Source organism: Lepus europaeus, chromosome 1 (assembly GCF_033115175.1).
Source record: "Lepus europaeus isolate LE1 chromosome 1, mLepTim1.pri, whole genome shotgun sequence".
Lineage (NCBI taxonomy): Eukaryota > Metazoa > Chordata > Mammalia > Lagomorpha > Leporidae > Lepus > Lepus europaeus.
This window is the reverse complement of record NC_084827.1, coordinates 101,027,088-101,041,396: the sequence shown is the minus strand read 5'-3', so window position 1 is coordinate 101,041,396 and position 14,309 is coordinate 101,027,088. Positions and strand designations below refer to the sequence as shown.

Sequence of the window (14,309 nt, the reverse complement as noted above, 5' to 3'; positions counted from 1 at the left end):
TGTTTGCCTACAACAATCCAAATGAGACTGTAAAACAGTCACTGCTCAAAAGTCCTGCTCTCTGTAGTCAAAACACAACAGACCTTGGCTGTCTTTTGGGAGAGCTACGCTGGATAATTTGTGTTAGCTAGGGGGACTAGGGGAGGATGTTGGGGGAACTGTTTCACTAACACATTTTCAGTGTGTCCAATAGGTATCAAGTTTCTGTCTGCACAACAGCTAAGCCTGGATGCTGAAAATGAACATGAACAGGTTGAGAGCAGACTTTGGACTACTTGGGAGGTTAGCCAGAGCGACCATGACCGGAGTGGCCCACGGCGCCCCGGCATGGGTTGATGATGTCATTCACGGAGCACAATTACTGTAACTTTTCAGACAGTTGGTCTAGGTCTAAATTCCTTTGTCTTAGCCTAACATTCTGCTTTTAATGATTTCTCCCCTTCTTCTCTTACACGTCTCTTCCTTTGAAGGTATCATTACACATGGAAAACCGCAGATGTTTAATTTATATAACAGGAAGATTAATATTCACTTTAAACAAAATCTGGTACATGGATAAAATCCATATAGCAGTACATGCAATACTCACACAAAAAACTCTGGGGCTGTTAATTTTAGTGAGAGCTAAAAGAATGTTTTCAAGTGCAGAGGAAGAAGTGATGGGAATATTTGCTACAGGGTGCAGACATCAGTCCCCTGGTACCATTAGCTCAACAAGAATTAAAAGTAACTAGGAGCAGAGGAAGTCATTAAACCAATAGTATTTTTCTAGGAAGTCCTTACTGTGCAACCCAGCTAGATGGATTTATATGGTTTGCCAAAAGAGTGCAGAGATAAATTGGTTAGGTAGAAAAGAAGAAATGATGTGAGAAAGAAACAAATATTGAAGTTTTAATGGGTGCAACCCAGAGGAAGGTGTGAAAGTGATGAGAAAGAAGTCAATGCTGAATACTTCCCAACTTCTGTACCTGATGTCTTAACTAGTGGCATTACCATTAATCAATACTGCAAGTCGAAGTATTGGTTATGAAAAAAAAAAAAAAACAGAAAGAGGTTCTTTGTCCTTTGTTAGGCCAAACCTAAACATTTATGCAACAGAGAGAAATGCCCTTCTGTGATTTCCCTCTCTGTAAGTCAGGGATGCCTGGGTAAGATTCAGTCAGAGAAGCATAATAGTGATCGATGACTGGCAACGGCTCATGTTTTATGTCACCGTTTTTGGCCTGTTTCACTGTATATGCAATCACCACTATTAGTCACTAAAAGAATTTCTGACGTTTCTTTTGAAATATGTGTTATTCTAAGACCAGCAAAGGATGACCTAGTACTTTTCTTTAAAACTGGCCCCCTGCCACTTTTTAACTTTAATCTTTAAATTTAACAATTACAGATGCTAATTATAAGATACAAACAATGAAGATCAATATACATATTAAAAAGGTAAAATGTTTTTCTCTGCCCTTCTGTTCTTGCTCATTTTTCTCTCTATTGCTGCATAATTCCCCTCAAAACAGAATGGCTTAAACCAACAGTAAACATTTATCACCTCACATGGCCTCCGTGGCTTGGGAATCCAGAGTGGTCTAGCCAGGTGGTTCTTGGCTCAGGGTCTCTCAGGGTTGCAGTCATGAGGCCGTCAGGGGCTGTGGCCGTCTCAAGTGTGGAATGGCGCTGAGGATCCACTGCCAAGGTGATGCACCCACAGGCCTGGAGAGGAAGCACTGGGCGTTGGCAGGAGGTCTTACCTCTTCACCACATGGCACTGTTGGGTGTCTTCAGAACATGGAAAGTGATGTTCCCCAGAATGAGCCATCCAAAAGAGGAACAAGGAGGAAGCTGAGTGTCTTTATGACCCAATCTCAAGAATCAATCACACCCCCTCATTCCAGCCCACACGCAGTGGGAGGGAGATTGGGCCCCATATTTTGGAGGGAGGAGCATTGAGGTGCTTGAGGACGTATCATCCAACAACCCCAGTGCTCCTGTTCCACTATTGATTTATTGCTATATTACTGTGTAGACCTTTTTCCTATGTATGAGCAAACACATACGTGGTATACATAGGTGTGCATGTGTGTTACATGAAATACATTTATATATATTTATAATTGTTTTACTGAGCTCTTAGAAAAAGGTGAGTTAGAAAAGTCTAATGCCATTCTGAGACCTGCTCCTTTGTGTGTCACCTGTTTCTTCTTTCTTGGAGGTTTTAGGTACTTCTCTTTCCCTGATGTTCTGGGATTCAATGAAGCTATGCTGTGACTTTGCTCATTTAGCTCATTTGTTGCACAGAGCACTCAGTGGGAACTTACCCTCTGAAAGATCACATCAACTGGTTATGGAAACTTCTATTATTTCTTTATTTTCTGGACACATTGTTTTCTTTCCTTCCTTCCTCCCCCCTTTTCTTCCTCTCTTCTTCCCTCCCTCCCAACTTCCCACCTTTCTTAATATGTCTCTATCATATTACTCACACAGTAGCCTTCTGAATTGATTCTCTGATTTTCTTATTTTCTCTGAGAAGATACAATATCAGCTGCCTACAGTTGCAGCCTTTGTTATCGCTGCCCTCTGGGTGTGTGCTGACTTTAACAAAAATGAGATGGACTGAATTACAGAGACCAGACTAAGACCACTCAGCAACTGGAGTGCTGCCCCCACCACCACTTGGATGGGCATGTGTCCCCTGAGATCTCTGTGCCCAGTCCTCATGCCAGGGCTGCTTAAATCCCTCAACTTCTACTTGCAACCAGTCAGCCCTCCCTGTCTGCGGGCTCTGCATCTGAGGATTCAGCCACCTGCAGATGGGAGACATGTATTTAGTTTAAATTTCATCTGAAGTGGGCATATTGCCTTGCAGGAAAACAGCACTTGAGACAATCATGTCCCACATCAAGGTGTCTGGGTTTGGTTGCGGTCACTGGCTCCTGACTCCAGCTTCTTGCTAATGTGGACCATGCGAGGTAGCTGACGATGGCTCAAGTAGTTGGGTCCCTGCCACTTAGATAGGAGACCTGGACTGAGTTCCTGGCTTTAGGTTTTCACCTGACCTAGTCTCAGCCATTGAGGACATTTGGGTGAACCACTGGACTGGAGTGCGCTCGCTCGTTCTCTCTCTCGCTCGCTCGCTCTCTCTCTTTCTTTGCCCTATGGGGGAAAAAAGGCTAAAAATTTTCATCTGAAAATGTACAGATTTCTTCTTGTCACGATTCCCTAAATAATACAGTAAGCAACAATTTATAGAACATACACATTGTATTAAGTACTATAAGTAGTGCAGAGGTGATAGGGAAGGTGTATGAAGGTTATACACTGTGATAGGAGAGACTTGAGCATTTGCAGAGTTTGGTTCTGCAGCGGTCCCAGAACCAATCCTGCAGATACTGAGAAATGACTGCATATTTTCTCTCCACAGGCACCTTCCTCACATCCACACTTCACTTACTGATGATTCCCAATGCCTTGTGGTATCTGCACATGACCTTCTCACCTCTAGTGTCTTTTAGTTTTTCCTGTAGAAACCACATCCTCCCTGTGTTTGCCACAAAATGTTGCCAAGATAATCTAATTACCCACCTAGTCATCATCATTCCTGTTTGGGCAGAGTTGTTGATTCAGGCTACCCCCTGTCTCACTGCCTCAGAGCGTGGCTGCCCGGAGCCTGGGTATCACCTCTTGGTAGGTCAGGAAGCGCCATCAAAGCAATCCTTGTTTGAGGAACCAAGAGGCAGGGGGCACAGCAGGCATTCAGAAGTGCGACCAGTACTGTACAGTGACTTTAAACTGGATACTCAACCTTGGGTGCCTTGATGGCCTCTTTGAAAAGTAGAAATAGGTATCTCTCATCTATTTCTTATGGCTGCTGTTTTATTCTTAAATTTTTATTTATTTATGTTTACTTATTTATATTTATTTAGAAGGCAGAGGACGAAACACAGAGACAGAGATGTCCCATCTGTTGGTTCACTCCCCAAGTGCTGAAACCACCCAGACTGGGCCAGGCCAAAACCAGGAGCCAGGAACCAAATCTGGGTCTCCGCCTGTGTAACAGAGACCCAACTACTTAAGCTGCACCTTAACAGGAATCTGGAATCAGAAACAAACCCAGGAGTCAAACCCAGGCACTTTAGTAGGGGATCCTGGGATCACAAGCAGAATCTTAACTGCTGAGCTAACTGCCCACCCCACAGGACTGTTGAGAATGAAATGAAATGTTGTACATTATAACACAGGATGCACTGACAAGAAGTGAGATTGGAAGTGGAGGAGCTGGGACTCAGATTGGCAATCTGATACCTGATGTGGGCATCCCAAGTGATGACTTAACCTACTGGTGACCACAGTGTTTATCCTAGCACTGGAAAAGAACAAATTTACCCACACCAATTTGCTATCCAAGTGATTAACTCACATTGGACAGAGACCTGTCAGAGTCAAACATTCAGATCATTCAGTGCCCCCAGTCCTTGTGCTTTCCAACTAAAACCCTCCAAATCATAAGTCAGAGTCAAGCCACCCTCCTGTGCCCTGTCCTGACTCACAGAAACCGTGAGATAATACATGGTTATTGCTGTTTTAAGCCACCAAGGTGTGGGATGATTTGTTATACAGCAAGGGGTAACTGATGCACCACACGTGACCACATGGGACGTGTCCTTGCCAAGAATTCAATCTTTTGAGTAACTACATACAGTGAAATAAAGATCTAGTTCCATTTAAGCCCTAATTTCCTCCCGTATCAGATGACGTCTCTAGATTTAATTACATGTTTAGAAGAAACAGAGGTAACAGAGAGACATATTAAAAATACCACAGGAATGCAATTAGCAAAATCCAGAATGCAGTATATCCTATAGCACCAATGGCCCAACTTCTTCAGCTAACAAATTGAAGGGACAAAAAATATGAGGAGAGGAATGTTTAAACTCAAAGAGACTGGAAAGGTTGGCAGGTTCTCCTATTCCCTACCTTGGCTGCCTTCTGCGGGACAATTATCCTTTCCTTCTCTCCACTGACATCGGCTTTGGCCACACGATTAGCTTTGACCAGGGAAATGTTGATCAAATCTGACGGTTGCTACTTCTGAGCTGAAGTTTTAAAATGTGTTGTGCATTCCCACCACTTCTCATTTCCCTCCGCCAGGAAGTGGGCACATCCCAACAGGGCTTCAGCCAGTGGCCAGGGCTGAAGAGGATGTGGGGAGCTGACTCACCACGGAAATTCACATGATCAGGAAAGAAACCGGGGTTGATGTAAGCGCTGCGATTTTGGAGTTGTCAGCTCCAAAAGCATAACAGAATGGACTCGGGGTCATTCAAGTAATGTTTCAAATAAAACATAGAAACCTTGCTGGGACCCCGATTTAAGAAACAATTGGAGGCCGGCGCCACGGCTCACAAGGCTAATCCTCCGCTTTGTGGCGCCGGCACACCGGGTTCTAGTCCCGGTCGGGGCACCGATCCTGTCCCGGTTGCCCCTCTTCCAGGCCAGCTCTCTGCTGTGGCCAGGGAGTGCAGTGGAGGATGGCCCAAGTGCTTGGGCCCTGCACCCCATGGGAGACCAGGATAAGCACCTGGCTCCTGCCATCGGATCAGCATGGTGCGCCGGCTGCAGCGCGCTGGCCGCGGCGGCCATTGAAGGGTGAACCAACGGCAAAGGAAGACCTTCTCTCTGTCTCTCTCTCTCTCTCACTGTCCACTCTGCCTGTCAAAAAATAATAATAATAAAAAAGAAACAATTGGAGAAATCTGAATAAGTATTGGATATTTGACCACAACGAAGAAACCGCTTAGTGTGTGTTTGTGGGGGGGTGGGGGTTATGTTGATGGCATTGTAGTTCTGTTTAAGACAACACAGGGCTGGCATTTGGTGCAGCAGACACCACTCTGGATGTCCACACCCCACACCCGAGTGCCTGGGTTCCCGTCTAGGCTCCACTCCCAATTCCAGCTTCCCATTCATGCACACCCTGGAGGCAGCAGGTGAATCCTCAGGTAGTTGGGCCCCTGCTGTGAACAGGGGAGGACTGGAATGAGATCCCAGCTCCTGGCTTTGGCCTCGCCCCACCCTAGATGTGCCATTCTTTGGGGGAGTGAACCAGCAGTTGAGAGATGTCTCTTTCTTCTCGGTTTCTCTGGCTTTCAAATAAAAACTATTTTAAACAACAAAAGCATTCTTATACTTTGGATATAAGGTCCAGAGAAAAGGGGAGTGGGTGGGGACATTGACAAAACAAGATTGGCCCTGGGTTGATAACCCATAACCATTGAGCTGGGTGGTAGCTACAGGACAGTTTATCACACTATGGTCTTTGCTTTTGTTGATGTCTGGAAACTTCCATAATAAAAAGTCAACAAAACACTTTGTTAACTCCCAAAGAAATACACAAAATAGGGGGCTGACCAGTGTGAGTATGCAAAAGAAATTGCTTGGATCAGGCCTCAGGGAAAAAGAAGCAGAGACTAATTCTTTTCAGTGAGAAAGATGTTTCCTTAGGAGAACTCTATGAGGTCAGAGCAATATCACAGGAATTTTGAGAGCCCTGGGCAGGTGCAGGGAGCTGTGGGGTGTCAGCCATCACCTCAAGTGTGAATTGGGCAGGGCGTGGCTTAAGTAGAACCCTTCTCTGCCTAATGGCGTATAGCCTATGTTTTTATCGGTTAAAGCATCTAATGTGTTCTGTATCTGTTTACAGGGCATTAAATTGATACATTTAATTGGGAGATGGACTGGGAGCTTGGTCTATCCTGTCCATGGATAGAGGGCTTCAGCACAGCATTGAAATGCTTCCAGGAATGGTGTATTTCTTTTGAATTAGTGATATTTTCTGTTATCCCACTTGTCTCCTACAAAGTGGTCTAATTCATTCTTAATGAGGTTCCAGACTGCATTTCCACCATTTGCACTGCTGAGGATAGAGTTTCCCATAAGTGGAGTCTACAAAGTAGCTGGCCTTGAGCCATCTTGCCAGTATTGCATGCAGGAGAGTGTTGGATAAGAGGACCAGTGGGTAGAGGGGCAGCCTGGGCCTCAGCAGAGAAAAAGCAGAGCCAGAGCCAGAAATCCCGAGTCAGGGGACTGACCTTCAGGAGCAACAACAGGGCAGTGACAGAGCGGGGAAGGGCTGTGGGAGTTGTAGAGACAGAGGCAGCCGCAGCCTCGGCGGGAGCCCTCAGTGCCCTCCGTGAAGAGGGGATCAGTAAGGAGATGCTGCCTCTTGCGCCAACATCCACACTGAGGGTGGCCCTTTCTGGAAGGAGCAAGCAGACAGGTCTCCCATCCCCACCTGACTGGTCTGTGGCCTATACTGGGATGGTGTGGGTGGGGAGGAGAATGCCCTGTCTTCTGATGCTGACATTTTGATTTTGTGATTCAAAGTCTAAAATGAACAGGACTGGGGATGGTGCTATGGTGTAGTGGGTAAAGCCGCTTTCTGCAGTGCCAGCATTCCATATGGGCACAAGTTGGAGTCCCAACTGCTCCACTTCTGATCCAGCTCTCTGCTGTGGCCTGGGAAAGCAGTGGAAAATGGCCTGAGTTCTTGGGCCCCTGTTCCCATGTGGGAGACCTGAAAGAAGCTCCTGGCTCCTGGCTTTGGATTGGCACAGCTCTGGCCCTTGCAGCCATTTGGAGTGAACCAGCAGATGAAAGACCTCTCTCTATGTAACTCTGTCTTTCAAATAAATAAAATAAATCTTAAAAAAAAAAAAAAAAAAAAAGGCGGCGTGCCGCGGCTCACTTGGCTAATCCTCCACCTGCGGCGCCAGCACCCCAGGTTCTAATCCCGGTTGGGGCGCCGGTTCTGTCCCGGTTGCTCCTCTTCCAGTCCAGCTCTCTGCTGTGGCCCGGGAGTGCAGTGGAGGATGGCCCAAGTGCTTGGGCCCTGCACCCCATGGGAGACCAGGAGGAAGCACCTGGCTCCTGGCTTCAGATCGGCACAGTGCTGGCTGTACGGCCATTTGGGGGGTGAACCAAAGGAAAAGGAAGACCTTTCTCTCTCTCTCTCTAAAAAAAAAAAAAAAAAAAAAAAAAAAAAAAAAAAAAGCAAAACAGGGACTCCACAAGAGGGAGCTGGCGCATATGCTTCCTGCTTCTACCCCAATGCATTGCTGTTCCTCAATGATCACAGGATATTTTTCATTTCCCAGAGCAACACAACAACAACAAAGCAAAACAACAACGTTGGTTTAGATTTTCAGTGATACACCTTGCGCTTCACGCTAGACAAAGGCTGACTTCAACAACTGACCATCTTAACGTTCCCTTCCTTTCCATTCTCTCCCTTACCCTGCAAAAACATCTATGCCCTCCTGCAACCCTTCTTGCAATTAACCAGTGCCAAACTTATGTACCTCTAAAAATAAATATCTATATTGTCCTAATATTTTGCCTACTGTGACCTACTTTCAGTTCCATTTCGAAAGCAAAGGGGTGAAGTGTGTCCTAAATAAACATCCGTGAACTCTGTGTTAGCATTGGTTGCAGAGCTTTGTATCAGAAACCAAAGATTTGTTTCCTACAGACAGCAAAAATGGAAAAGATTTCCTGTGTCCATATATCGACATTTCAATCCCGAAATTCTATGTGCTTCATCAAACATCTTTGAGGACCGTCTCCCACCGATAATCCCGGCATTAAAGAGCTCTAGTTAGTGTCACCGTGGACGTGCCTGAGTCACATGTGGAATCACTTCCAGCCCACCCCCGCATCTGAAAACACATTTTCCTGTGATTATAAAATCAGGAGCTGTGAAGGCTCCTTGCAGAGCGTTTGATCAGCTGATGTTATTTTAATTATTCATTTTTAATGCAGGACTCACGAATGCATTTCAAAATCAGTCAATGGGTAGGCTTTCACCAAAAAAAAGAATCTATGGCCACTATAGCTCCTTCAACTAGTCCTGAGTCTGCATGAGAGAACTTACTATTTAGCATAAAGATGTTAGAAATACCTTTTTTAAAAATATTTATTTATTTGAAAGTCAGAATTACAGAAAGAGAGGGGGGGGGGTCTTCCATCTGCTGGGTCACTCCCCAATTGGCTTCAATGGCTGGAGCTGTGCCGATCTGGAGCCAGGAGTCAGGAGCGTTCTCTGGGTCTCCCACACGAGTGCAGGGGCCCAAGGACTTGGGCCATCTTCTACTGCCCTCCCAGGCCATAGCAGAGAGCTGGATCAGAAGTCACCCCACCCACACGAGTGGAGGGTGTTTTGGGTGAGTTTGGAATGGTGCCCTAGGGCCTGGGTATTTGCTTCCTACTATGCCTCCACCTACTGCAGGATGGAGTTACCCAATCCCCTGGCTCTCGCTCTCAGACATGGTAGCATCTGCTTCAAGTGAACATTTCACGCCAGCTTCTGGCCAGAGAACCTCGAGCACACACAACTTTCAGGGATGAGTTGCCTCACTCTTGAGCTTGTTTGCTACTAAGTGTTTGAACATGGGGTTAGGTCTGAGACCAATTTGCATAGCTTTCTTCAGTCAGGGGGACCCATGGTAGGTGAGAAGACCTACGCTCCCTAACTCACATTGGTGGAAGTCACCTTAAGATGCTGACAGCTGTGCTCTGCAAACTAGCTCAGACCAGTTAAGAACATTTGGTCCATGGCCAGTGCTGTGGCGTAATGGATAAGCCTCTGCCTGCAGTGCTGGCATCCCATGTAGGCGCTGGTTCGAGTCCTGGCTGCTCTTCTTCCAATCCAGCCTTCTGCTTGTGGCATAGAAATGCAGTAGAAAGTGGCCCAAGTGTTTGGGACCCTGCATCCATGTGGGAGACCCGGAAGAAACTCCTGGCTCCTGGCTTCGGATTGGCCCAGCTCTGGCCATTTGAAGAATGAACCAGAGGATGGAGGAACTCTCTCCCTCTGACTCCCTCCCTCCCTCTCTCCCTGTATTTCAGATAAATAAATCAAATCTTTAAATAACAACAGCAAAAAAGAACATTCAGCCCACAAAGAGTTACTGTAAAATGTGTTTAATGAAGAAAAAAAGAGGAGGCCTTATAGAAAGAAAAATCTGTCTGCAACGACAAAGATTCAAGGAAGATTTGTAGAGACACATGATCTTTCTGTATAATAATAGGAATAACAGAAGAAATACACTGTGTACCAGGCCCAATTCTAAGCTACAACTCTATGAGGAGATATCACTGTCATATTGTCATCTGCGTCTTATTGACATGTAAACAGGCACAAAATATGACTTGATCCAGCTCACACAGATTAAATAAATAGGCAAGCAATGATTTGAATACAACCAGTGTGATTCTCGAACCCAGGCTTGTACCTGTTTATTATTATCACTTATTATCTCTATCATTATCACTTAAAATGTTTTTTATAATTCATTTATTTGAGAGGCAGAGTCAGAGAGAGAGAGAGAGAGAGAGCGCTCCCGTCTGCCCATACTCCCCCAAATGCCCACGACAGCTGGGGCTGGGCTGGGGGCCAAAACATGTAACTCAATGCATGTCTCCCACAAAGGTGGCAGGAAGACCATCACTTGAGCATTACTGTGTTCCCCCAGGGTCTACATTTGTAGGAAGCCTGGGTCAGGAGCAGGAGCTGGGAACAGAACCCAGCTACGGGATGTGGGCTTCTTAACCTGTGACTTAGCCACCGCACCAGGCCCAGTGCCCACCCCTGTACCTGTTTCAGAGATCATAGTTCGCTTTCTGATGGGATATATGACTAGGAAGCCCAGCAGGAGTTTATAGGGTTAACGAAAACAGGACTTGTTTTAAGAACCCAAGGGAAAACTAAGGAATTCTGAGGTTTCCCTGGGCTTCAGAAAAGGCATTACCAACAAGAGGTTTTTCTGTCAAGCATCATTTGGGCAGCAGGCTTCTGTGATGAATTAAAAATAAAGACCTGTCACTTAGTTGATGATGTGTATAACAGTTTTCCTAGATGCTAAAAGGCTGCCGAGTTTTAGGAGGCCTTTCAGAGAAAGGCAAACGACTTGCCTCTCTCTTTTCATATTTGACTTCCTTTAATAACTGCCTATAATATCTATTCTCGAGCAACCATTGACCTGGGAGAAGATACTGATCTAAGCTACAGCAAAACAGGTTTTTCTCGGTTCCTTTCAGTTGCTCAGTGAGGGCAGGCATTGGAATAACCTGATTCCTAGCAGAGTAATTTGGTGAACTCTTTAGGTGCAGCTGTGAATCTCATCTTCCACGGTTGTTTTTTTTTTTTTGACAGGCAGAGTTAGACAGTGAGAGAGAGAGAGACAGAAAGGTCTTCCTTCTGTTGTTTCTTTTTTTTTTGTTTTGTTTTTTTTAAACTTTTATTTAATGAATATAAATTTCCAGTGTACACCTTATGGATTACAATGGCTTCCCCCTCCCACAACTTCCCTCCCACCCGCAACCCTCCCCACTCCCGCTCCCTCTCCCTTTCCATTTGCATCAAGATTCATTTTCAATTCTCTTTATATACAGAAGATCAATTTAGTATATATTAAGTAAAGATTTCAACAGTTTGCACCCACACAGAAACACAAAGTGAAACATACTTTTTGAGTACTAGAGAAATGAGGGAGCAAGTCCTAGATCGCTTGCTGACAATAGAAATATCACATGAATACTTAGCAAACAGTTTCAACCATTAGATAACAATGGCCGCCACGGCACGCTGCATTGATCCAAAGCCAGGAGCCAGGGGCTTCCTCCTGGTCTCCATGTGGGTGCAGGGCCCAAGGACTTGGGCCATCCTCCACTGCCCTCCCGGGCCACAGCAGAGAGCTGGACTGGAAGAGGAGCGACCGGGACAGATTCCGACACCCCAGTCGGGACTAGAACCCAGGGTGCCAGTGCCACAGGCGGAGGATTAGCCAAGTGAGCCGCGGTACCAGCCAATCTTTCATGGTTCTTAGAAGAGACAGAAAGCATGGGCCTACACCCATCCCTCTGTAGATGTCCCGAGCTGGTTACTTTAATTTCCACCGCAGGATTTCACTCTCACAATGTTTCTGTATTTGGAGGTCCACGGGCCATTTTCCTGTCCCTGAGGCAAAACACAGTGCTCATCGACAGCCATCCTATTTTGTTTGGTTTTAAAGATTTATTTTAATCCAAAAGATGTACTTTGGAAATTTATATGTATTAAATAAAAGTTGAAAAAAATAAATAGGAAGGACATCATAAAAATAAATATTTATTTATTTATCTATTGCATTTGAAAGAGTTACAGTGAGAGGTCTCCCCGAACACAATCCTAGTCTCCCATATAGGTGGCAGGGGCCCAAATATGAGGACTATTCCCAACTGCCTTCGTAGGCACATCAACAGGGAGCTGCAAATGGAGCAGCAGGACTTTAACTGGTGTTCGTATGGGATGCCTTGTCACAGGCAGCAGTCCAACCCATTGCACCACAATGTGGGCCTCAACAGCCATCCTGTGGTCTCAGCCTAGCTCTGGGTATACTCAGAATCCTAGTGAGCATCTCACTCAACCACATCAAATACACAGAACTATAGGAAACTGATCCTGGGAACAGCAGACTCACATTGTGGTTGGGGGGAGGGGTTGTCAGATCCCAAAACTTTTGGAGGTTCCAAGATTTTTAGAGTTCTTATAACTATTAGTTACTTTGCAAGTTTCTGATTCTTCTAAAAAATCTCCAGTGTTTACACATATCAGATTGCTCTTCTGTAAAAATATAATTAATGCATTCATCAAACTTGAACTGAGTGCTAGGAATTGAACCCACAGCTGAAAATTCAGGAAGAAAAAGATATGTACCCTGAGTATTTGTTAGGGTTATGGTTACAGGTGATGGGTAACCTCACTTGAAATAGCTTCAACAAAAAAGAAATTTATGGATGGGTATTTGGCATAAGGAGTAATATACCACTTATTATACCTGCATTCTGTGTTGGAGTGCCTGGGTTTGAGTATCAGCCCGACTTCTGATTCTAGCTTCTTGCTAATGCACACTCTGAGAGGCAGCAGGTGATGGCTTAAGAAGTTGGGTTCCTGCAACTCACATCAGAGATCTGGATATATAGGGGCCAGGGTTGTGGCCTAGAGAGTAAAGCTGCCACCTGTAATGATGGCATCCCCTATCAGGTGCTTGTTTGTGAGCCGCTGTTCTCCTTCAGATCCAACTCTCTACTCATGGCCTGGGAAAAGCAGTGGAAGATGGTCCAAGTGCTTGGGCCCCTGCAACCCAAATGGAAGAACTGGATTAAGTTCCTGGCTTCAGCCTGGCCTAGCATTGGTTGTTGCAGCCATCTGGGGGAATGAACCAATCTGCAGATGGAAGATTTCTATCTTTCTCTGTCTCTCCCTCTCACTTACTAACACTGTCAAAATAAATCAATAAATTTTAAAATAAGTAAAAAATAATTGGATTTTTTCCTTTAAAAAAGGCTATGTATTGACTTGTATAACTGAAAAAGTCAAGGTGTATTTCAGACGTGACTGGATCAAGGTTGCTCAAATTATTTCCTTAGGACTCCGTTTTCTCTTTTCATCTGGGCTCATCCTTGCCTTTCTTTGTGCGCTGGCCTCCTTTTCTCTCGCTAAAGATAGCTTCCTCCAGGAGAACCTGGACAAACGGTTACAAGAAGCTCCAGCTTACATCATTTTTGGAGCCCTAAATAATATAGGAATAGAGATCTTCTCTCCTCAAGAATCCATTTATCAACAGTCAAGGAGGATCCTGATTAGCTACCGGATCCCATGTCCTCTGGACTGAGGACTCCGGCTAGTGGAAAGGCAAATTCAGATTGGCCAGCCTTAGATTACCTGCTTCTCCCTCTGACGAGGAGGGTTTAACGCCAGTGCTACAACATGAAAACTATTTTTTCACACAGGGAAAAGGGTGAATGATGGACAAAAAGAATAGCTACTATGGTAGCCAGCCTCCCAGATAGCCCCAAGTGACCCCAAGTGATCTATACCTTTCCATAGGTACATCCTTGCAAAATCTACATTGAATTATTGCTTGCCTGCGTGACCTACAGAATACAGCAGAAGTGACAGTGTGTGATCTTTGAGGTCAGATCATCAAGGGCATTGAGGCTCCCATCATTTCTGTCTTGGATTATTTGCTCTGGAGAAAGTCAGCTGCCATGTTGGGAGGACACTCAAGCAGCCCTGTGAAGAGGTTCATGTGAAGAGGAGCTGGCAGCTCGCACCAATTTGCTAGCCAGCTGGGGGAGCCAGCTGGACAGCGGAATTTTCCAGTCCCAGTTAAACCTTCAGGTAACTGCAGCCCCGGCAGACAACTTGACTGCAATTTCCTAGGAATTTGAGCCTGAAACACCCAGTAGCTGCTTCTGAATTCCTGAAGGCCTCAAGC

General features: G+C 45.4%; 1 protein-coding gene across 9 annotated transcripts in view; it reads right to left on the bottom strand.

Moving 5' to 3' along the window:
- The window catches only part of TANC1 (tetratricopeptide repeat, ankyrin repeat and coiled-coil containing 1), a 342,597-nt gene that overhangs the window by 270,737 nt on the left and 57,551 nt on the right, over nt 1-14,309 (bottom strand). For 8 of the 9 annotated variants that reach the window (XM_062187057.1, XM_062187068.1, XM_062187098.1 and 5 more), the window contains exon 2: nt 1,547-1,707. In XM_062187057.1, the coding sequence (XP_062043041.1) occupies nt 1,547-1,707 (161 nt within the window). Of the gene's footprint in view, nt 1-1,546; nt 1,708-4,968; nt 5,036-14,309 lie in introns of those variants that run through there. The other variant, XM_062187073.1, reaches the window with a different exon arrangement.